General features: G+C 40.9%; 1 protein-coding gene across 1 annotated transcript; it reads left to right on the top strand.

The window, feature by feature from the left end:
* Positions 1-3420: 3420 nt before the first annotated feature.
* Positions 3421-7878, top strand: SULT6B1 (sulfotransferase family 6B member 1). Its single transcript, XM_071581329.1, is given in 9 exon segments — positions 3421-3608; positions 4211-4323; positions 4569-4654; positions 5645-5684; positions 5687-5707; positions 5710-5766; positions 6410-6499; positions 6783-6941; positions 7748-7878. Coding segments are annotated over 9 exon segments (885 nt in total).
* The last annotated feature ends 16466 nt before the right edge of the window (positions 7879-24344 follow it).

Genomic DNA, 24344 nt, shown 5'->3' on the forward strand with positions numbered 1-24344 from the left:
CTGCTCTGTTTCATGGATTAAATCTCCCTTGTTGATTAGGCTTGAAAGTATACAAAGATCAAGCATCAAAAAACATCCTTTCTTAAGAAAATTTTACATATTCTACATTTTGCAATACCCAAGTGTTGGAAAGACAAATTACTTGTTGGTAGAATTCCCTTGTAAAGGTTAGGGCTCAACACCTTTCAATGATCTCAGAACAAAGCCTGGGAAGAAGGATGTAAAACTGTTATTGGACACAAAGAATGCAGAATTTACAGGCCACAAGGACATTTGGCGGAACTCACAAGATAAGGAAGAAACCAATAAACCCTGTTCAGCAACTGTGCTGAATCAGTTCAAACTGGGAAAAAAGTAATTCTGTCTGGGGCAGATTGTGACCACCAACTCCTGGTCCACTGACTCAAGAAACCCTCTGACCCAGAAGAAGAAAAAGATTGAACATGTGGACTAACTAGCACGAGAAGTGAGAGAATTATTAACCAATAGGTGATAGAATACTAATTAATAAGAGAACCAGGTAACTTCTAGCCAATGAACATTAATGTCTTTTTTTTTGCTAAAATGTATAAATAGTGAAAAGTTTTGATAGTTATGCTGGCTTTGTGGATTTGCCACCCAGAACCCCTTCCTTTGCAGAAATGCAAATAAATCAAATACTTCGATTCTGTGTGTGGATTGGCCTCTTGAACACTGGATGAAAGAACCTATTTTGGGACAATGTTCTGGCTGCTGGCAGCGGGTCCCACTCACCACTGCCTTTCCCTGCTGCCTGGGGGGAACCACTCTCCTCACCTCGCTGTTTGAGCTGTGAGTGGACAGCACCTGTGCCCATCCCAGCAAAGGAGCTGGGACAGGTTTTATTGCCCCATGCTAAGAGTCATGAGCAGGTGCCCCAGTGGGGCGAGGAAGCAGCCCAGCACCGCAGCACTGCTCTGCCATGGCTTCAGCTGGTGGGAGAGCAGCTCAGATCCTTCTGGGAGCCAGCACTGGTCTGTGTGTTTCCTTTCAGGTGAAAGCAGAGTGAGATGCATCAGGCTCACAGCTGTTAAAAGGAATCCTAATTTTATCATGGAGATGTGAAAAAAACCCCAGTGCCATGCAAGATCTCAGTGTTTAATTGTCTTTAACATGAAAAAAGGCATTGGTGCAGACAAGTTCCCACAGAGAGGTATTTATAACCTAAAATGGGAGCATTCTTTTCCTCTCAGTAGTGTTCTTTCTGTTTTATAGTTTTGTTTTCACTGGTTTTTAATATTCATATTGCTCTTAACTCATTTTATAGGACTGACTTTATTGCCAAAATAAAAGCTCTTCAGAATTTTCTTAATAGGGGCTTTATTTTCTTTGTAAGATGCTGTTCCCCCGTTAATGTTTTATAAGATAAGATGTAATATTTTTGCTGCTCATTCTTACACGGTGATTAATTTTCCAATTCTCTTCTGTTTTCCCTGGCGTCTGGACTTGCAAATATTGTTTGGACTCTGTGGGATTTCTTAGTAAAGCAATTCCTGCTCTGAGGATTCCAAGTGGTCAGGATCAACCCAAGCAGCAGAAGCTTAGGGTTGTTGGAGAAAACATGGATCCAGGAAAAGAATTAATTGCATTAGCATGGTAGCAAATGTGGCTCTGACTAGAGAGGGTCCTAGGTCAGGGTCTCATTCAGCACACAGAATCTGCATTGTTTGGCGAGTTCTGATCTGGAAAGAAACTGTGGTGTATTTAGGGGCTTAAAAAGTATGCCTGTAGTGTCTAAGGTGAATTTACAGCAGCTGTCGGACAGAGCACTGAACTAAGAGAGGGCAAATGAAAAAGGAGGGAGCTGGCATAAAATGTGAAGTGTGCATCTTTATTTTAAGGAGCCCATAATTCCTTTGGGTTTGAGTCCAGACTTCTGCTGGACCCTATAAAGACCTGGAAGTTCATTTGTGATATGTTGGCACTGGTTTTTATTTCTCACAGAGTTTGGAAGAGTTCAGACATGGTACTAATTGCCTCCGAGGTTTAGTAAATCAGTAAACCTCTCCTGCTCAGGGAGGGAGATCAGGAGATGAAGAAAGAGATCTCTGATTTTTAATACTGGCCAGTTTGTAGTAGGTCAGCATGGGGAAATTTAACCAAAGACCACTGCCAGTTGTTCAGTAGCAAATAGAGTACATAGTTCCCCGTGGTTTGCTAAGGAATGCAGCACACTCTTATCTGGCAGGCACTGGTGGAAGAGCCTGTATGGGAGGTTTCACAGAAGAAGTGGGAAAGCAGGAGGGAGAGAAAATGATGCATTTGTGCAGTGCAGCATAGTTACAGTCTGCAGGTAAATATTTTTGAATTTTCTCCCGTTTAGATATTTGCTTCTACATTTTTAAACATTGCTAAATAGATGTCTTGCCCTGATTTGCTGTAGCTTGCAAATTGTGGGGAAAAAAGGCAAGACAAGAGGATAAAGAATGAAAAGACTACCTGTGCCAATCTGAAACCAGAAATTGCTGGACTCCCTCTTGCCCCTTGATGTGACACTCAGACCCACCAAGCCATAGTGTCACCAGGCAATAATAAAAATGTCTCTGCAGTCTTGTGTCCCTCTTGAACCTGAGAGCCTGGTGTCTGGCTTCCTCTGCCATCTTCTGTTTTGTCTACTTTGCATGCAGAGCTCAAACTCTTTGGCATTTGCCACGTTTATATAGTCATGAACAGCGTTGATAAAGGACTCACACACAGGCCTTTCCAAAGCTTTTTTTCTTAAAGCTTTAGTATTATCCTCATTCCTTTTATTTATTAAGTATTATGAAGGTTAAATTACAGTAAAAGTCTCATTATATTAAAGGTTTCCCCCAGCTCAGGTGTGTGTAGTAGAGAGGAAAACTGATGCAAAGAACTATTGATGAGGTAGGCAAGAAGGACAGTGGAGCTCTAGGAGTCAGACTTTATGAGAGATGGGTCACATGGTTAAGAAGCCAGTAAGAGGACTTAGAAATGAGGAATTTTAGCTTTTTGTTAAAATAAAACTTGTTTTTTTGCACATCTTGGCAGATGTGGCCATGGATTTGTAAACTCAACGCTTTCGGCTCTGATCTGTATGTGAATGGGAGAGTGATATAAATTATATGCATCATATGATGTTTTATATATAAATATGATATTGGATGGTATATCAATGTGATATATGTATTACAAGACGTTGTATGATGTGTATACATTGTGTATAAATTACATGCATCACCTGCTTCCATCCAAGCATCCTGAGGCACTTTATGTAACATAGGGTGGAATTTATTCCTTTCTGGGAATAACTTTCTACTGAAAGCATGAGGTTAAAGCTGCTTGCACTGTGTGTTCTGTGTTAGTGTATCTGGCAGTTGTTTTCACAGGGGACTCCACCACAGGAGGCGGTGGCAGCTCCACAGCTCCATCTTGGTGGGCCCCATGGGAAGCCCAGAAGGACATGGGGAGGATGCTGTGGGCCAAGGTGAACTCACTGTTCCCTTGCTCTGTCCTACCAACAGTCGTCAGAGCATCAGTGGGGCAAATGTGATTCATGGAAACCTTGGGGAAGCTGGCTCCATGGTGCAGCTCCAGGAGCTGGCTACAGGTTTAGGCTGGAACGTGATGCAGTATGGGGCAGGATTTACTTCAAGAACCCTTCCAAAGGGTGAGGGGTGGGGAGGGATGCGGGTGTCCAGTGGGTAACAGCTCTTCTAACACTTGTTCTGGCTTGCACTTTATGGAGACAGCCACAGGAAAACTGAGGACAAACATTGGCAATGACATTGAATAGTTGCCTTTGTCTTGTCCTTGACCTGGGGCAGCAGAGAGAGGCAAACACTTGGCTGAGTGTACGAAGCTTCTTGCTTATTCCTTCCTTCTTCTACCCAGTATCTTCCCGTGTTTCTCTGTAAAAGCTAGGAAAGCTCCCTTTATTGTCTGTCACTGATTGTCTGTAAGAAAATATTAAAAAAATGTGAAGTGCATTGTTGAATCAGTTCTGCCCCAGTGCTTTCCAAATACCAGCTGTTAGTGAGCCAGGAAGGTCACAGGTAGGAAACTGTCAAGGATCTTGTTAATGGAAAACATCATTTTGTTTATAACCATTTGAGTACTTTAGTGTTATTTATCATTCAATGACTATTTTGCTGAATTAAGCCACATAATGAGGAGGCTCTGAGGTGCTATATAAACCTCTTTTATGTTTTGTTTTGTTCTTTGGGTTTCTTAGTGCAGGTGTGAAATGGCTTATTCATATTTTAAGTGATTTAATATTTGCAACTACCCAGAGTATATCTGTAAGCACAGAACTACGATTTATTGAGTATGGAGATCCAGGTAAATAAATATGAGGTTAGGGAAAAGAAACTGTCAAACCACTAAAAATCTGTTGTTTTCTCTTTTCTGCACCCCCACACAGAAGTTATTCAAATGAAGTCATGTAGCAAGTAAAGATATTTCTCCTGAGGGGAGAAAAAAGATAATTTTGAATGACTAATGCTTTTTGATTAGGGGCTGTTTCACAAAGGTGACTCTCACAAATTGCTGCACCCATGTAATAAACCTATTCCTGCTTATGCTTCTGTTTAATTCTAAACAGGATGAAATAGATTCCATCTCCATCTCCCATTATGAGTGCCTCTGCAAGTCTATTTTCAAAACAAAGAAAGCTAAGGTGGCCTTTTCTCCTTTTTCCAAGAACACGCTTCATCCCTCTGACAGTACCAGTGGACGAGAGTAATTTTGGGGCCATATCCTTTTCTTGTACCTGAGTAGGTGACTCTGGGGGAAAGAAGCTTGGAGACAGTGGCAGTCTCACAATGCCGGGCTGTCTTAGCAAACCCTACAATTTGCAGCACCCTTAGGGGTGCTGTAGTTGACATAAGCAAGGACAGATGCATAGCTGTTGTAGTGCTCTGAAATTGCTGGAGTGTCATGCTTTCCTTTTTTATGCAATTATTTTCTGTGCACATCTGTAGTGGGAATGAATGTGCCATCAGTATCTCAGGGACATTGGCTCTCTCCTTGCAAAGAGTCTCATGGTTGAAACTTCAGTATTTCTGGTACTCAGAACGGTGACAGATACATAGCACTTAGGAGATGTGCTACAGATGAAGGAAATTATTGGTTAAGGGGTGAAGATTTTTTCCATGTATTATTGGTATTTTTTCCTGTATGAGGCAGAAAAAATAAAACATCTAACAAAAATATTTCATGTGTATAAGGTGTTTTCAGAAATGTTTATGCTTCTTCGAGGATTACAGTGTCTTAAGGATTTCAAGAACATTATTGTCCTACTTTGAAAAAATGGAAGGTGATTGTAACAGCTGTGGTTTTCTTAAGGTACTTTCCTAGCAGGGGGTTGGCAAATGGTTCCTTACCATTTGCCAGGTGTTAAGTAGTTACGGGATAGAATTCAATGACAGTATTACAATCTTTCCAGTTACTTCTTCCTACGATTGCTCACAACATAGGCAAACCTTAGAAGTGATGACCAGGTCTTTGTTATAATCATGTTATAATTTTGTTCTCAATGTCTTAACTAATAAAATATTTTATAGCCCCCAGTATGTTATTGATTGCAGAATGTTTGTTTATACTCTCACTTTGGTTGCCAGGGTAAATAAGTGATCTAAAAATGTTGACCTCTTTTCTCCCATTCCAGAAAGTAGTGTTGTTTAGAAACCCGAAAGATACAGCTGTTGCATTTTCCATTTCCACAACAATGTGCAAGCATCCCCAGTTATGGCTCCTGGGATGAGTTCTCAGGATTCATGAAAGAGAATGGCATTGTTACAGTTTCTGATTGTAGCTGAAAAAGCAACAGAAAAAAAATTTAAAAAAAACAGCTAGATGAGGCCAGTGGGAAAACAGCTGTGCCATAATTAATTTACTGATGGCCATATGTCATGATAAAGGAGGCAGCTGAATGCCAGAAGGGGGAGAATGTCCAAAAGATGCTTTGCTTCTGGGTATTTTGCTCTTCCAGACAAGGGGTGAGGAAGTTGCATGGCAGCTGGACAATGGCATAGGGTCAACATTCTGCCACTTAGTGATGGAGGAAGTGCTACAGATCTGAAGTATTAATGAAATGGCAGTGTGTTTACTGTTTCTGAACATGGGGCCAAACACCTCATTAGCAACCCAAATTTTAGATTTAGACTCATGTTGGGCTTTGTCTTTTCAGAGATGTTTACATGACAACAAAGTAACAGAAGGGAAGCACATAGTGAGATTTATGTATGGAAACCATTTACCTACAAAAGTCCAGAGGAAGCCTCTGTCATATTGTTATACAGTACAGTAGCATGGAAAGGATGGGCTATTCCATTTGCAGTGATGTAAGCGACAGGCAACAGAAGGCAATTCTTCAGTCAGAGAGAAGAAAGTACAAAAAGGTCACAGTGATGTTTTATTCTCTTCTTTACAGCTGGCTGGAGATCCTATTTTGATCATGCAGTCACTTGGAACAAACATACTGAGGATAATACTATGGTTTTAATATATGAAGACTTGAAAGAGGAAAAGCAGATGCTGTGTACTGACAGCCAAAACACATAGGAATCCATTCCTTGAAATCTGCTGAGATTAAGAGGAAATGGCACAGGTTTCTGAAAGAGCAAAATCAAGTTGATTTTAGCAACAGGTTGAGTTTGGCTGTACAAAAGCAGAGCTCCAATACAACACAGGAAACATGCACTGAAGGAAAATATATATTATTGATGGCAATGCACGTCCCAAGTGAGTAACTCTGTTTTTTAGAGGAAGCATATTGCATGTCCCACTTTCACTGTATTACTTTCAGAACCTGACTGGCAGTGGAAAGCAGATAGCTGAATTCTTTGGATTCTCCCCAGCAGCTGAGAAGGTCCAGACCATTGCAGAGAGGGACACTTTCCAGGCAATGACACTTAAGGCTCAGGAGATTTATGATGCCATTGGCTTGATTCTTTTCTGCCAAGGTAAATTTGTATTTTGCCAGAGTGGTGAAATGTAGCTCTTTATCTTGGGTAAACAGGAATTTGGATCAGTAGATTGTTAATCTTTATGTATAATTTTTAAGGCTGGATGTTGTTTAAGAAGTACTGATTGTACATTAGGAATCTGTCACTTGATTTCATCACAAGGGCCAGTACCTTTTGGTAAAGCCCTGTATAATATGATTAGCACTTGGCACTTGGTCTGCAGAGTGCCTCCATAGATTGTCCTTCTTGGGTTTTCTAAATAACCCTTTTGATTGCTTATCACATGTTGATTACACCGTCAACACATGAAATCCAGACACTCCACAGATTGATCTGTGTCATTTAGCCATGGATGAGGCTAGAACCTCAGACAACCTCTGACTGTAGGCTCTCTGAAATCTAGATTAGAGGTAGAACTGCTGCTTAGGGCAGTGACTGATTGCAGCACACAAGGCTTTTGCAGTTAAAAGCCTCATCTTTGAAGTTTTTGGGTTCGTTTCACAGCTCCTGGTCACCTTTTATAGTCTTCTGCAGCTGTACAAGGCACATGTCAAAGCTATGAAGGCAGACCAGTTGCTTCCTGTGGTCGCTTTAAGTTCACATTCTATTGAGGACATCAAACATAAGGCAAACATATGAGTGTATTCTTGGGTCAGATATTTTTTCTTACAGGAAAAAATTAAAAGAAAAAGTGGAATATCCCAAAATATGATAATACAAGAGAAAAGTTAGTCTTTTGTTTGAAATTATACTCCTTGATCCTTAGAGACAAGGGCGATAATTTACTTTTCTTTATTTTCCAGGTGTTTTTGGAGACTGGAATAATCTTTTCACTGAAGCTCTGAATCAGGAAATGGATGCCAAATTCTAAGTATGCTTAGAAGGGAGTAAGCTGGGAGTGAAGTTTAAATATGATGTGTATTGCAAGGTCTGAACCTCCTTTACATAAAAAACTCACTAATGTTCAGGCTGCTTTTCATTCCCTTTCATGAAATGAAACAGAAATCAGGACGATATCCAATTAAAAAAATTTTGAATATACATGCAATATGCAAACCTGTTTCTGCTGGCTTAATTTACACAAGCAATCCTTGTTTATGCAGTTAGTAACACTGAGGTCATTGGGTTTTCTGAAATGACCTGTAGCTCTGTGGCTTCCCTTGTTTTTAACACTGATTTTTAGCTTTCATTTCTTGTTACCCAGTAGAATGCCATGTAGAATATATATGCGGTGATTAAACCTGCTGAAATCACTGGAAATGTGTTCTGTATGTTCCAAGTGATTTTCCAAGAGGTTTTTAAAAACAATCATAAAGTGTCATATTGGTTCTTAATTTCTAAGTTCATAGGATTGATATATAATTTTAATTTCTAAGTTCATAGTGTAAAATGAAGTTTCAGAAGGTTTTGTATTTGTCATTTGCTACTCTTTGTGTGCTGATAAATGTAAGAAAAAAGTAAAGGAACTCAGTAGCAAAAATTTTATCCTCCTTTCAGTAATATTAATTTTTTTTCCTTTCATAGTGTGAGATCACTGGAAATGTATCCTTTGCCTGGGTTGTCTGGTTTGCCTGGTTTTGCTTGGGTTGCTTTCTGCCTAACAGTAGTACATATGATCTCATAGCAAGGATATGGGTTTTTCCCAGATGTCTCTCTGGGAACTTTTAAGTGTCACAGTCCAAAACAGAGTGACTGTCCTTTGCTGAACCCAGAAGACCAGCACGCACAAGACAGTTTAACACTGAATGGTCTCTGCCCTTTTAGGCTGCAGCTTTCCTTTGGGAAGCTGGTTAAACACCAGTCTTTGCCTAGTGGTTGTTTTCCCCACCAGAGACATTTCTTTATCTCTGAAGAGAAGGAATATAAGGGAAAAAGTATTCAGAGAAAGAGTATGTAGGTAATGGGCACACAGTCGCTAATTTAGTCAGCAGAGAAGGTTACAGTCTTCCTTTGCATAGTTTGTCAGCTTCTGTCTGATAAATAATTGCTTCTGGTAGATGACTTGGCAGCACTGTTTGTTACAGATATGTTGGGTGGAGAATGTGCCTTAGCCAGACTGGAAACTCAGGTATTGGGTACTTGAGGTGTTGACACAAATAGAATCTGAGAGATCTTCTGCCGCACACTTTGTTAGCTGATGGTAAACACAACAAACTCAGCCATTCAATGCTAATGATAGTCCACAGGGGAATGATTAAGACAGCTTAACTTCATGGCATAGTTAGAAACATCTTCTTATTTTGTATTTAGGTCTCTACAAAATCTTGTTTGCCTCTCTTTGTGTCATACTACCCTTTATTTTTTTCCCATTCTAGTTTTGTTTATTGCACCAATGAGTAATGTGTACAGCTCACTGATGGTGCAAAACCCCTCCAACTGTTTGCCGTTTAGGTTGACTAGCTAAGATGCCAGTGTCCCAAAGACTGGCACTCACATGGTGGGAAGAAAGAATCAATGCAGATGTGAATTTTTTCTAAGTTAACAGCTGTAATAATGGCCATTTAAAATAAGTAAACCAAAAGTGAGGTATCGATGATGACGGAAGAGCTAAATATCAAACAAATGAGTTTCAGGTTGCTAAAGTTATCTCAAACAAATATGGTGTTCCCTATAACCTTTACATAGACACTTGAAAAAGCAGCAGCATTCCGTGGCTATTTGCCTCAGTTGTACCTGCTGCAGCAGTAGGTCAAGATAATTGCTAGGCAATTAATAAAAGTAAGTTCAAAAGGCTGTGGTCAAGGATGATGTTGAAACAAGAGTACTACTTCCCTTTAAAATAGGCTGTCTGAATTACTGATAGATCAGTAACAGCCAGCCAGTGCACTTAAAGATTATAATGAAGTATTCCATGGCAGTTCAAGAGGAAAACCTATCTCAAGATGCTAAATAGGCTTCTCTTAAATATACTCTTAAAAATAGATCTTTGGACCAGCGCTGTTAATTAAGATAAAGTTGTTTATCTACCTGAGGCAGTATTGTATAGATGACAGAATTCTAAAATTCCTTCAGTCTGATCTGCACATTCTTCTCAATGCATATTGACATACTCAGTAATTGCCAGCTAGTGACGAGCATTACAGAGCCAGTGTAAGAGAGTCAACTGACTATGTTGTTTGGGGTTTTTTTTGCAGCTGTGTGTTTTTTTGGTAACTTTCTGTGTGTTATGGGTTCTGTTCAGTTTAAAATGATGTGGTAGGGTAATAGGGAAGAATGCTAAACATAATGTCTCTGGGGAAAGGAGAATTTTTACCTTCCTCTAGCACTTTAGCACATTCAGAATGAAAAACACTGTGAAGTACTTTGAGAGGGTGGCACTGGAGGTGAAATCCAGTAGCCCACAATGATTGCAGCTATTGACAGGAGCTAAACCAAACAGAAAAATTAAATTCCTCATTGTGGAAAATCACCAGTTATGTATTCTTTCAGCCATAAATACAGGGAGAAATTCTGTATATGTATTTTCTATTTCTATATTTTATACTCAATATATATTTTAGCTTTTATATTTTTTATTATGATACTCAGCAGTATAACTTTGAATGATAATTTTGACACACAACATTTAAGGAATATGTGAGATCATTCAGCTTCTAAATAAGACCACAGTTTCAATTTCACTTTTTTCTGTATTTGTGATCTGCTTCACACTTAACATTTTCCTGCAGTTGTAGGTACTTATGATAGCTACATTTATGGGAACTGGTAAATGCTGCTCTGTTAGTACTTCTGCTGCTTCCATTTCCCTTATGAGCTGTTCAGTAACAATGATTAGTCAGGGAAGTATATTAAAATTATATTGAAAAAGAGAAATGGGAGGCTTTCTCTTGGAAAAAAACCCAACCCATAAATGTATCTTTTCTGTGCAGGAGATAGCTCCCTTGTGTGTGTTCAGGCTGTTAATAACCTAACCAAAAAGGAGAATAATTCTGGTACTGAATAAAAGTAAAATGAGATCAAAGCAGAGAGAACTGAGCTCAATTTTCTCATTTACAAAATGTGAGCATTTCATATTGCAGCATTATGTAGGACATTACTTGGAAAGATAATTAATATTGAATTACAACATAAGTGCTGTAAAAGTAGAAGGCACATATGACATCTACAGGAACATCAATTTTTTTCTGAGGGTAGGCCGGCTGTTATAAAAGATGCCAAATGGATTTATAATGAAGGGGAATATGAAATGCAACAATCACAATCTTTTTGTGACAAGAGCTGCCTGGACTTGTATTCTAATGTGCCTTTTTTTGTTAAAGTCCTAGCACTGATCTGAATTTTGGCTGAACGATCACCTTTGAAGGGGACTAGCACTTTCTGTTTGACTTGCAACATACTGCAGAACTTGACAGTGTACACTGGAAGTGTGGAAATGAGACTGGTTAGTGTTTGTTACAGATGTTCATATGGTCAGGATTGACGCAAAGGAGAAGAAAGAAAACAACATTATGAATGAGAGCACACTGTATCAGTGCTGTGTCTGAGTCCATTGTTAGAGCACTCTGTTAAAACACAATTTATGTTCAGATGTTTATAGTCTTAGATATGATTGTTCTGTATTGCTATTGCACTTTGTAGTACATGTATATTGGATAGTACAAAGTATTAGCCAATAAAATATTCAGCTTGCATCTGAATGGAACAATTTTCATATGATTATTTGGCTTCTGCAAAACTTTAGAGGCTTGAGGAAGACAGAAAATTAGTCTTTGCTTGCAAGGTGAGACAGGAGCAGTCAGGAAATGAAAGGGGCCTGGGAAACTGATGTCTTGGGAGACATGTACTTGTGAATAATATAAGTTTATTGACATATGCTTGTGGAGTCTCCAGTGAATTCCCTGCTGTTTTGCATTTTACAAGCCAGAGAAGGCGTTTTCATTACTGGAACACTCATTAGCATTCCCTCAGCAAGTAAATAAGTCATAGTTTCATTATTGTGTATTTCTGTTATATTGGCAATGTATACATATTCAGAGCAAAAAATGAAATACTAGATAATCTTAGGCATTAGACATACGTCCCAATAAATGTTTTAAAAAACTCCAACAAATAACCAAAACCGGAGCACTTATGATGTTCTGTCTTTCTGATTTTATTTCTCACAGATGGCGATCAAAACAGCTTCTGCAGATGTGGTGAGACCTTGTGCCAGTGAGTGAGGCAGCCTGGGGGGCTGCACTGCCCATGGTCAAGGGAGCTGGATAGTCTCCTGGTTGCACAGGGCAGCTCTGCCTCATGAGAATGGGACATTAACTGGTGTAGAAGGAGCAGCAGTGGAGGCTGGGCTTCCCTGCACCTTGGTACCTCCAAAATCAGATGGGGATGCCTGGCGGTGTCATGCCAGGTGTGAACCCAGTGTCCTCACCACGCTGGGCTCAGCTCTCGGACCTGTGACAAACAGTGGGGAGTTAGTTCCTCCCCTGGTGACTGAGGGTGCCAGCCTGCCTGGGGTGAGCAGTGGTCGCAGGGTGGTCGTAAGTGTGGTAGGTCCTCCTTGCTGTCTGAATCCTGAACTCCTGAGGATTTTCTAGTGGTAAAGCCTGGCTGTGGTCTTACCAGAGAGGAAAAAAACATGCTGTGGGAGGATGTGGGAGAATGGGAGCACACAAAACAAGCGGGTGCAGAATGGAGATCAGCTCTGAAGGTTGTATGTGTTTGATGAGTGTGTCCCCCATATGGCTGGAGATTGTAATTTGGAGCAGATAGCCTCAGGAAAGCCACCTCCACAATGATGCCGGTGGGAAGTGCATGTGCACTGCAGAGTCTCAGCAGAGCAACAAATGTGTCGGAGTGCTGGGGTTTGCTCAGACTCTTGATGTACCCAGAGCACAGTATTCATGGTCAGGAGTAAACAGGGCAGTAAACAATCTTCTGTGGTTTTCAAATCCAAATGTCTCTGTGGTACTTAATTGCTTTTTGCAGGCCATTTTCTGCCTCTCCAGCCCCTGTGCCCTGACTGTTGCCATTTTAACTCAGCAATCTGAAGCACGAGGGACAGTGTGTATTTTATACATGGGTGATTTCACAGTTTCTGGGCAGTGGAGGACAGGCCCTCCAGGGCTCTCTTGTGTTGTATTTTTCACTGTGAATGTTTAGAATGGTTTACGATTGAGGACCCTACAAGTGCTTTGTCTACAAATGAAATGTGTGCTAGAAGCCCAAGGGCACTGAAAGAGATGAAAAATGCATTAATATAGAAAGACAACTATGTAATGCAGTAGAATAAGTATCATTATTAACTGCTGTAAATATAAAGCTGTTTGCTGGCATGACAGGCCCTCCAGAATAACAATAGCAGAAGTGGCACGAGTTTGTTTCTGAAGGAAAACTACTCAAAGTCCAGAAGTAAATCAAAGTCATTGAGGGTAAGTAAAGAGATAATACAGTGTTATCTTGGGTACTGCTCTGCTGCAATCTTTCAGAAGCAGAGGTAGGTGCTGATGAACCAAGGAAAGTGTATCAGAGGAGTGAATACGGCAAATCATGTTCATTGAGTGAGGAGCAGTTCATTTGGGAAAAGAGGGAAATCAACCCAAATACAGCATCTCATTGCAAAAGAATGAACATAAGTACAGAATGAATTAAAAGTAAGAAGCCAAAAGTTAGGTCAAGATTGCGTTCGGGAAATTGTGCTACTCTTGCCTGTGGATTACATTTACACTTATTTATATCAATGTACGTGAAGTTTTGTTTCAAGATGTGGAGCCTTCAAGGACTGAATCCTTCTTGGTGCCTCTGTAACCTACTCATGGCAGCACATCATTCCATGCAGGTCCCACTGCACCCCACAACTGCCCTGCTGCCCCCTGAGACAATGCCAGGCATGGTGTCCCAGGCATGGGGGTTACTGAGACATTACAGCAATTTTATAATGAGCTTAAAGAGAGGAAAGGAGTTTGCAAAGAGGCACATTTGAATGCTTGCTGTGTGGTTTGCACATACCTGTGAACAAACTCCAATCTAGCCAGGCAGGAGTCAGCTCAAGCCTGGAAGCTGCATAGTCGTGATTACTGCAACCCCCAGGACTCACATTAGTAGGGACCACAGGCCAAGTTTACCAACTAACATAGTCCCTGGGCTACTTGCACACTGTGCTTTGGAAAAATGGTATAGACATTGACAAAAAGGGATCAAAGAAAAGATTTGCATAGTAAAAATGAGATGTGTTTATTTTAAATGGCCCCGCAAGTCATCTGCCAGAGTGGCTGTTTTGGAGGAAAAGCACATACTAAGTACTGAAGGCTGAAGGGAGAGATGGATGCCAAAGAAGTGCTTTTAGGCTCTGTATTCCAACTCTCAGTCTCTGTCACTGGGGAGGGGGAAGGGGTTTTCAGTGTGCTGCATTCTGCAGATTTTTCTAGCAGTTAGCTGCAACGGTGTGTGCCTTCCCTCTGCCACTCTGATTCAGTGTGCAGGGCACAGTGAGCCTTGTTCTGCAGTGCTATACTTCTCATTCACTGTATGGGGGACATCACCTTGCCAGCCTGGGCCACTTAGTTTGTCGATTGGCTGTTCTCGAGTTGATCTCTTCAAGGGGACAGTCAGAGGATATGCATGGTTTGTTTAGACCTTTGGTTAGGTCCAGTGGCTCTGCATAACAGGCAGCTCTTGTGTGTTTAATCTGGGGTGCTGTAGTTATGTCCATCTCCAAGGAAGCTACCCTGACTGACTCATGGGATAGGGAGAGTGCATTGGCATTACCTGACAAGCTTGCACATTATTCTCTGAGCTCTGGAGGATGTACACCAGCTCTGCCTTCTCCTTGCTACTTTTCAGTGCTGTCATGGTCTTTCCATATTGCTTCTGTTTTCACCAAAAGCTCAGATTGACTAAATTTCTCATTGGCTGTGAAAAAATAAGCCTTTGGCCTCTTCACAGTTGGGCAAGGTGTGTGCCACAAGGGGTATGCCGTGTTGCAGGCTGGTATCCTATCCTGACATTCCGGTATCCTGACATCCTGGTATCCTGGCATTCTTGGTGCCTTCAGTATAAAGGTGGCACAGATTTTAGGTAGTGTAGCTCTTCTGCTCTGCTGTTGGCAACAGTGGGCTGCCTTGCTCTGCCCAGGCAGTATGGTTATGGCAGTAGCATGGCTGGAAGTGGTGGGACCCACACCTGTGTGATTGAGATCCTGAGCCCCTGTGAGCGACACTGACGCTCAGCAGTATGGCTCAGAGGAAAGCAAAGTCCCACAGCAGGGATGCAATCGGCTTGAGTAATCCACCTTGCCAACTCTAAGCCAAATTGTGAAATGTCAGTGTGTCCCAAGGTGGACAGAATGGGCAACATGGAGCTGCTTGTGGGCGTTGTGCTGGGCACATGAGTAAGTGGCTGCAATATTGGTGCACTGGAAAAGTAAAGCAGTGAATGAGTTTGTTTTGGGGACAGTCTGAAAAATGGTGGTTATTATTTGCATATTTAAATATTGATACCTGCACTCACAAATCTCATTTCATTGTGTTCTGGAGTGATTATATATAAATTACCTCCTTTTCTAAACTATTCCTTTTAGAAATAGTTGTTTAGAATTAAATGAAATTTTGTATTGCTGGTGTTCACAGACTTTTGCTAACTTATATGAACACCATAGTTAGTTGGCATTTAATTATGTATGTAACTTATCCAAAGTTGCAACTTTTTATAAGGATAATTGGTAAGTTGTCATGTAGGTGGTTTCTCTAAATGGCTTCATAGCATTTATAAGGACAAAAGAAATTGCACATAAATAATAGGTTATTAGAAATAATTGGGTATACAATTATTCATAGCATCAGAAATGGACAGTTCAACTTACAATGAAATTCTTCAGAACACTACAGCTATAGTATTTGCATAAAATAACATCTGAAATTTGCAGTTGGCTTTGTTTCCCATTTCGAATGCCTTGTGTAATTACTATTCCAATCCCCCTTTGAAAAAATCCATTATGATTTTAATTATGTTAATTCTGATGCTGTGAATAATTGGTCATATATTCAGTAAAATTGATTTTTTTTACGTCCCTTAAATATGAGTAAACCCTCATATGGGGATATGTGCTGGATGTCTTTCAGGCCATCTTTTTCTAGTTTTTGCACAAGAGTGTCATACAATTAATGCTCTAAGTAGGACCTTATTTGAGGTCGGGGAGAAACTTTAGACCTATTTTTACCTTTGGAGAGTGTAGCTGGATGTTGGGGATTGTTACAGCAAAAAAACCCCCTTATTTTTATCTTCTGTGGACCATAGATATTATCTGAAATCATGTGCCACCTTCTATTCTTAGGTAAATGCTCTCCTTAGATTCAGATGCTGTCATGGCATTGGCATCTGTTTATTGGGAATGAGTTTGACCTTTTAAGTGCTCTCCCATGTATACTGGAAAATACTCCAAGTACCTTTCTGTTGAGGGGAAAAGAAGGTAATTCATATTGTGCTCTTTTCTTTCTTTTGTGCCATGGGAACACAGTTGGATTGCTGAGGTGCTGGCATTGGTTTAGTCAGTAAGTATTTGTTTTGTTCTATCTGTTTGACTACCACGTTTGGTCAAAAGTAATATATGAAAAGACTTATCAAAATGCCCTTCAGCAAAACATGGCATGACCCTGCCCTGCAAATGTTAGATTACTGTTTGTATTGTGACAAGCCATTTTTCTGTGCAGATTAAAAATAAAAGCCCAATATACTTTAGTACCATTACAGGAGAGAGTTGTCAAATTACAGGGGAAATCCTGAGGGACAGTAGTGTCTCCTCAGTTGTGTGTAATTTCATCACTTCTCCTCTCAAGGCAATAGGTCTGAGAATGAAATCATCAGCATCTAGGTACTGTCAGTGGTTATAGGACACGAGGAACTTATTGGAGTTCTCATTTTGTTCTTTGCACTGCTTTTCCTAAAATATTGGCTTGGGTTCCTTCAGGTAAATCCCCAAGAGATTTCAATGTCTTGGTGCCCTGAGGTCAGACATTGCTTCCTCCTCCTCTCTGCTCTTCCCCATCCTGTAAAACAAAAAATCAGCAGAGGCTGGCCATCTTCATTTAACTGAAGTGATGCTGCTACTGTCCCCTTGTGTTTACGGGACAACCTTAGGGTGAAATCATACTCCTAACTTTAATTCCTTCTGCAGCCAGAGGGATCAAACCTGTGTCTCTCAAGACATAATGGAAGTGCCGAGTTGTACGCTCCTACGTTATAAGGAGATTTCAGTCGCTCTCCTGTTGAAGCTGTTGCACAATCAGAATTAATTGGACAAGACCAATGGACTGTGGCATTGACTGGGCCAACACACATACTACTGGGAGATGGGAGGTGAGGTACTAAACTCGGGGAGGAGGGAAGGAAATTATTGGTCTCTTGCATTCTGCAATAGTAGATTAACTGCTGAACACTGCATTGTGCTGTATTTCTGGAATGTAAATGGCTGCTGCTGCTGTGGACAGCAATCCTCTGAGTGCATGTCAGGCAGGCATGAGAGGTCAGAGGTCCTTAGAAAGGCTGGGAAATGTCCATGTGCTGAGTGTGACATGGGAGAATGAAAATATATAGACATATGGGCATGAAGAAAATATGTTTCTCAGGTCAAATGGAAATTTCAGCTCTCGGAGTAATATTCATCTGGGCAGACTCCTCTGCCTCTCTGTCCTACACTCGCTAGATATGAGAGCACCACCTTGTTTCCATGATTTCCATGTCTCTCAGGACAAGGAACAGGACTGCTGGAAAATAAATGGCAGAGAAAGGAGGCTAGGGCATTTGAAAAAGTGTAATTTCTGACAGAAAAAAGGTGGGAAAATGTAGCTGAAGATTTTAAAAAAATTCTGTACAAGCCAGTGTTCTGCTTGTACCTCTTTGTCCAACTGTCTTGTAGTTTTCCACCTCTGGTGTGATTTGCCTATGCTGTATCCTAATTCTTGTCTGAAGATACCCATTCTGGCATGTGCAAAACAGCATATTACAGCTTTTACAACTGCCTTGTCCCACCTGCTCTGCATCAGTGTGGACACACTTAAAGCAACACAGGTAATATAAAAGTGGGTTTTTTTTGGTTTTGATGGCACTTTGTCACTGGTGCCCAGAAGGAGAATGGGTGGGTTAATCTCTAGTTTGCAGAATCATTTCTAGCCTGTGCTGTGTCTGCAGTTCTGGAGAGAAGTGATTAAAGACCTCCAAGATTTGCGTGGAAATCTTGGCATGCAATAGTCCTGGGAACATCAGTCAGTTCTCAGCTTCTGAAGCATAATTTTTTCCCTCACTGTTTTTTTCTGGGAAATCTATTCAGCAGCACAAGCCCTGCTCACTTCTGATCCTCTAGGGAAGGCCTGCTGAAGAGGTGAACCCAATGCTGCAACCTGAAAGTGTCCAAGATTTGTTAATCACCTAAGGTCGCTTATCAGCGGATTGACAATGTCCACTGATACAGTGGGTAGAGGATCCAGCTTTTCTAGGAGCAGAGCTTGAAGAGCAGGGATATTAGCTCCCGAGAATCAAGCCCCTTGAAACGGCTCCTCCTGCTCCTGGCCTGGCGACTGCCCCTCGAAGGAAGAAGGTCCACACAGGTCAGGAGTCAATGCAGAGAAGCAAGTTTTTTGGAATGCGCCGGTTTATAAAGGGTGGCATGGGACTTTCTAGAACTTGGGCGGAGAAATGGGAGGAGTTGGGGAGGGGCAATGCACCTCATTGGGTGGTATGTAAATTAGGAGGAGGGATGAAGGAGAAGCAGGGAGTGAACCAGTGGGAGGACGGGATTCAAACATGACCAAATAGGGAAAGTGGTGCAGTGCAGCAAACTGGGACAATCAGGATCAAGTTGGTGGGAACTGCCCTAAGGGTTTATGGGAAAAAGAAACTTCGATAGGGATGACTAAGGGAAAATGAATAGGGTAGACATCTTGGGTATAGAACATTCAAACTGGGGAAACATCAATGTAGCTCCTGACGCCGTCATAGTCCTTGTTCAACTGCTGCAAAGTTTCTCCATTAAGAGGTGTAGGGTCTTGGACCTCTGCATCCTCGTCAACCCATCTTTTATAGTAGCGTTGCCACTTGATAAATTCCTCATCTCGTTGCTGTCCTCCAACAGTCGCTTACTTTAGGAGGGATAACTGAAGGGAGTTGCAAGATGGTGAAGAGGAAAAGGAGATAGCAGATGAGGGAAAAAAATAGGGGGTATCAGTAAGTTAAAAATGCAATAAAAGTCAGGGTTATCAGCATTTTATAACCAGTCTGTTCATGCTACAGAAGACTTTGTCTCACCCTAAGATGTGTATTGTTCCAAGGCTGCATGTGTATTCAAGGCATACATGTGTACTAATGTAGTTACTATTACTTTTACACAGAAGTACATTAAAAAAATCTGTGCAGGATTATTACTCTTGTAAACATCTCATTATCAGTTGTATTAATCCCCAAGCAAAGCTGAAACTGGTGTAGTTACTCTTTATTGATCAGCTAAATAATATTCTATCTCCAGCACTGAGTTTACTGATTTTTTTGTTTTGTTTAACTGCTAATAAAATTTGATAACATTTTACTTGTATGGGGAATTTAGGTTGATATTGAAAGACTGGTACTAAGAAGTAGCCAGTTATATTAGACATTTTTCCACTGTAAATTGTAATTCTGCTCACATAGAAGGATGCACTCTGAACCTAATTTTCCCAGTATTCATTTTGCATCAAAAGTAATGGATTTTTGCCTTTTTTTGATAAATGCTTCTATTGATTTTTCTACTACTTAAGCATCTGCTTTAAGAAAAAGTACTTGTTTAAATCAATCCCTATTTAGAAGAACATGCAAGAGCAGGCTTAGTTTATTGTCCTCCGTAGGCCTCATGGGGGTTTTCCCTTCATAATAAGAATGTTTGTAGGCTGATTGGGTTAAGTCCATTAGTCATAGTCTCCTTCCTCCTTCATCCACCACGCTTCTCGATCTCCAATGGTGATAAAATATTCCTTTCAGATAAATGGATGTTCTAAGGTGCATGAACTCCAAAGTGGTCCAAGAGATTGGGACACAGACTGCCCCCTTTAAAGCTGAAACTGCTTTTTCTCATTCTCACCTTTGCTCTGGGGTCCTTTGTCCCTGAGGGCTGCAGCTGTTCTGTTGGGATCAGGGTGGAAGTGGTCGCTGCTGCTCCCAGTCCGGTGATGGTCGTCCACAGGAGGATGAAGATCTCAGATTTGTTGCTGAGGAGTGCCTCTTGCTCCTTGCAATATCCCATTAAAATAGTGTGTGTTCTGCACACATGCCACTGTCAAGCTATCAAAACAAAGTAAGACCATTTGTTTTCAAAAGCATAATCTGTCTGTAATTTAATGTTACCTGAAATATAATCTCCTGGATCCCTTAATTTGGGAGACTCCAAATGTTGAATGCCTTAAAACAAGGATGTATCATCTGGATTGATGTGTCCTGTTTTAAATAATGTGACCAGCTGAGAAGCACAGATCCAGAGTTTTAACTACGCTCACTCTAACGAAGTTGCTTGTAGTTAGGGTTCCGATTGAGGCACCAGTTGGTCAAGAGTTGCTCTGCCACTGCAGAGTGTTGCAGGGCTGAGTACTCTTACCTGATAAATGTGGAGACATTTGGTAAAATAACATATTTTAGTGCAAGCATCTTTCATTGCAGAATGTTGATGAAAGCGAATCGAGGGGGAAAGACTCCAGTTCCACAGGCTGAGACACATCTATCTGCAACAATGGAGTGCTTGGCACAGCAGCTATGGGCTTTCTTCTCAGATCTTTAGGTGAAACTGCAATGTAACTAACAAGGTGAAAACAGTTCATTCTCTTCTCCTTCTTCAACCAGATTGTTCTAAAAACAGTTTCTTCCAGTCTGCTGCACAAAATTCCAAGACCCACCTTCTGTGATATTTTCCATACTACTATGTACATGCCGCAATGGAAAGCAAAAACGTATGCCCTACATTCAGACATCCCTTCATTAGCTGCTTCTCAAAAAAGTTTAATTTATACTGATCTTTTTACTGAAGACCCTGCATAGCAAAGACACAAAGTACAGTGTATTGTAGGCTGAAATTTAGGACCAAACCATCACCTGACTGCAGATCTAATCAAGAAATTGCTTGACACTTTTACTGTTTTTTTTCCTTTCTGTTGCTTGAGATCTAAAACTGTATGAGACTTAACGTGTATGGCGATAGTAATTTCTATTTCTGTTGTTTATCTTCAGAAGATATCTTTGCTGTCCTTCAGAAACAGAGAAACTGCCCCTACGTGTTTACACCGGATCAGGTTACTCTAGATTTTGGGGAATTTACAGGACCTGCAGGAGAGTGTTCATCCTGATTATAGTTTCAGTCTAACACCCAACAGTTTACTGAGCTAAAGATCAGATATATGTTACTGAAGCAATTCAGATACAGTGATATTTGTTTCTATAGTTGGAATAATTCTAATTTTCCTTCTTACATCAAGTGTGGATGGTTCTTCCCTTCAGATTGCTTATGCAATTGCTTTGTAAGTTTGTAAAAGTATTTGCTGCTCCCATAGCTTAAAGTGTCAGCTATTTCTTGGGGCTCAAATGTAGTTTTGACATAGCCTTCATGTGTACTGCTAAAGGTGTTTTATCACATGCGTAAAGTGATGTATGTTTTTTTTTAAACAAGCTAAAGATCCTAAGAACAGTTCATTTTCTGGAGCAATGTAAAAGGTTTGCTGACCTTTTGAAACTAAGTGGAAGTGAACCCAGTATTTATTGATCTGCACGAAAAACATCCAAATACCTCAAATTTCTTTGTGTTATCCTCCTGCCTTCTGGCATCATGTGAAGTATCGAGCACCAGAAAATAGTTTGGTTATGCCTTTAAAAATGGGGAATGTGTGAATATATATTTATATGGATTTTGTGGGTTATAATGAACTCTCAGAGAGTGCTAATGCCAGGCTGCAAACTTCATTTTGATTGCAGGGTCAATCCTTGCCTTGCTCCCCTTTGTTTATCTCCAGTGTCAGCGCAGATTTATTGTGACCTTGAAGTTGCCTGTGATGAAATGAGATCACTATCTCATATGTTTGTGGAAACCTTCAGATGGGTCTTGGCTTCAACACTGTAAGATGCCCACCCCAGAAAAACCAGTACAGACCTTCTCTCCTTTCCGCTTATCTACTTTAAAAAAAAAACTTATTTAGAAACTTCAAGTAGCGCTACTATTGGAAACACTTTGAGATGAGATCACACCAGGTTTTTGGTCATAATACACAGCACTAGAACTCCACACAGACACTGGGGTGGAGCTTGACAGCTAGAGAGGCAGTTCTGTGGCCCCACACCACGTAGTCTCAGGTTGTATAGAAAATTCTAATCAATTTATTTTGTAAATAAAAATCATATACCTCTGTGACAGTCATCTTAGAATAGAACATTTCAGTTGGAACAATGATCATCTAGTCCAAATGCTTGAGCAATTCAGGGCTGACCAAGTTCAAGTACATTGCCAAGGGCATTGTCCAAAAGCCTCTTAATGCTTGGGGCATCGGCCACCTCTCTAGGAAACCTGTTCCAGTGTTTGACCACGCTCTCAGTAAATAAATGCTTCCTAATGTCTAGTCTAAACCTTCCCTGGCACATCTTTCAACCATTCCTACACATCCTGTTGCTGGATACCAGGGGGAAGAGCTCAGCATCTCCCTCTCCCCTTCCCCTACTCAGAAAAGTGTAGAGAGCAATGAAGTTACCCTTCCTCAGCCTCCTTTGCTCCAAAATATCCAAGCTCAAAGTCCTCAGCTGCTCCTCGTATGACACTCTTTCCAGCCCTTTCATTGGCTTTGTTGCCACCCTCTGGATGCATTCAGAGAGCTTCACATACTTAAATTGTGAGGCCCAGAACTGCTCAAGTATTCAAGGTGAGGCTGCATCAACTGAATTCTGAATTCAGTGGAACAATCACATCTTTTAACCAGCAGATGATGCCATGTTTGATGCAGTTTGCCCTCTTGGCTGCCAGTGCTGACTCATACTGAGCTGCTGCCAATAAGCACCCCCTGGGTCCCTTTTGGCAGGGCTGCTCTCCAGCCAGTCCTCTCCAAATAGTACTTGTGCTGAGTGTTACTCCATCCTAGGCACAAAAATCTGACATTTTGACTTATTGAATTTCATCCCATTTATCATTCCTCCATGTTCCAATCTATCTGGATCCCTCTGCAAGGTATCCTGTCTCTCAAGAGAGTCAACAGCACATGTTATTGGCCCATTCAACTCCTGTATCCAGGTCACTGGTAAATGTATTGAACAGGACTGGCTCTTGAACTGAGCCCTGACCAGTGGTCAGCCAGGTGTAGCCCCTTTCAGTACAGCCCTCTGAGCTCTGCCCTTCAGCCAGTTCACCACCCAGCACCCTGTGAACTCTCTCATCCTGCAGCTGGACAACTTCAGAAAGTTGCTGTGAGGAACAGTATCAAAAGCCTCACTGAAATCCAGAAAAATGACACCCAACACCTTCCCTTCATACACTAGGAGGTGACCTTATCATAGAAGGATATCAAATGTGTTAAATGGGATTTTCCTTTGTGAACCCCTGTTGACTGTGCCTGATGATTGCATTATTCTTCAAAGGCCTTTCATTAGTATCCAGTAGAATCTTCTCCACAATTTTTCCAGGCACTGATGTTAGACTGAGAGGTCCGTAGTTCACTGGCTCTTCCCTCACACCCTTTTTGTAGACTGGAATAACACTGGCCAGCTTCCAGTCAGCAGGAACCTCCCCAAACTCCTGAGACCTTTGGCAGCCAACTGAGACAGGTCCTGCCAAAATTTCCACTTGCTCCTCAGTACTTTGGGATGAATCCTCTCAGGCCCCATTGGACTCAGCTGATACAGCTGGCCCCCTTACAATTTCAATGTCCACAAATGGAAAGTCACTGTTCTCACGTGTATGGTCCTCCAGCTCAGGGGACTGAGGAGCCAAATTTGTTTATGTGGAATTGCAGTGGAACAGTCTAACCAGATTCTTACTAGGAAGCAAAATATTTGTGTATATTAATATATATATATATATATATATATATATATATATATATATATATATATATAAATTATCTAGAGAACTCCTTCTGTGTGGAATCTTTTACATATGAAAATCAGGGTTGTACAAAGACTTGGTATTATATAAGGCTCCCCCACCATCTGCTTGATAGAATGAAATTACAGAATTTTAGCTTGTAATCTGGGGAGGAAATAAATCATTAGATACAACTAGACCAGTCTCCTACTCTTATCATATGACAAGTTTAAAAAGTCAATATTTTCAGATAAATAAGTTCGCTCCTGTGAGTAATAATCTAGAAAGCTATATTTCATTTGTGCTAGTCTCAGTGGCTAATACAGATGATGATGGATAGTAATGAAAATATCTGCTTTGGGTTGGTTTTAGAATTGAATCACATAAACAACCCTTCATCA

This window comes from Pithys albifrons, chromosome 2 (assembly GCF_047495875.1).
Source record: "Pithys albifrons albifrons isolate INPA30051 chromosome 2, PitAlb_v1, whole genome shotgun sequence".
NCBI classification, from domain to species: Eukaryota; Metazoa; Chordata; class Aves; order Passeriformes; family Thamnophilidae; genus Pithys; species Pithys albifrons.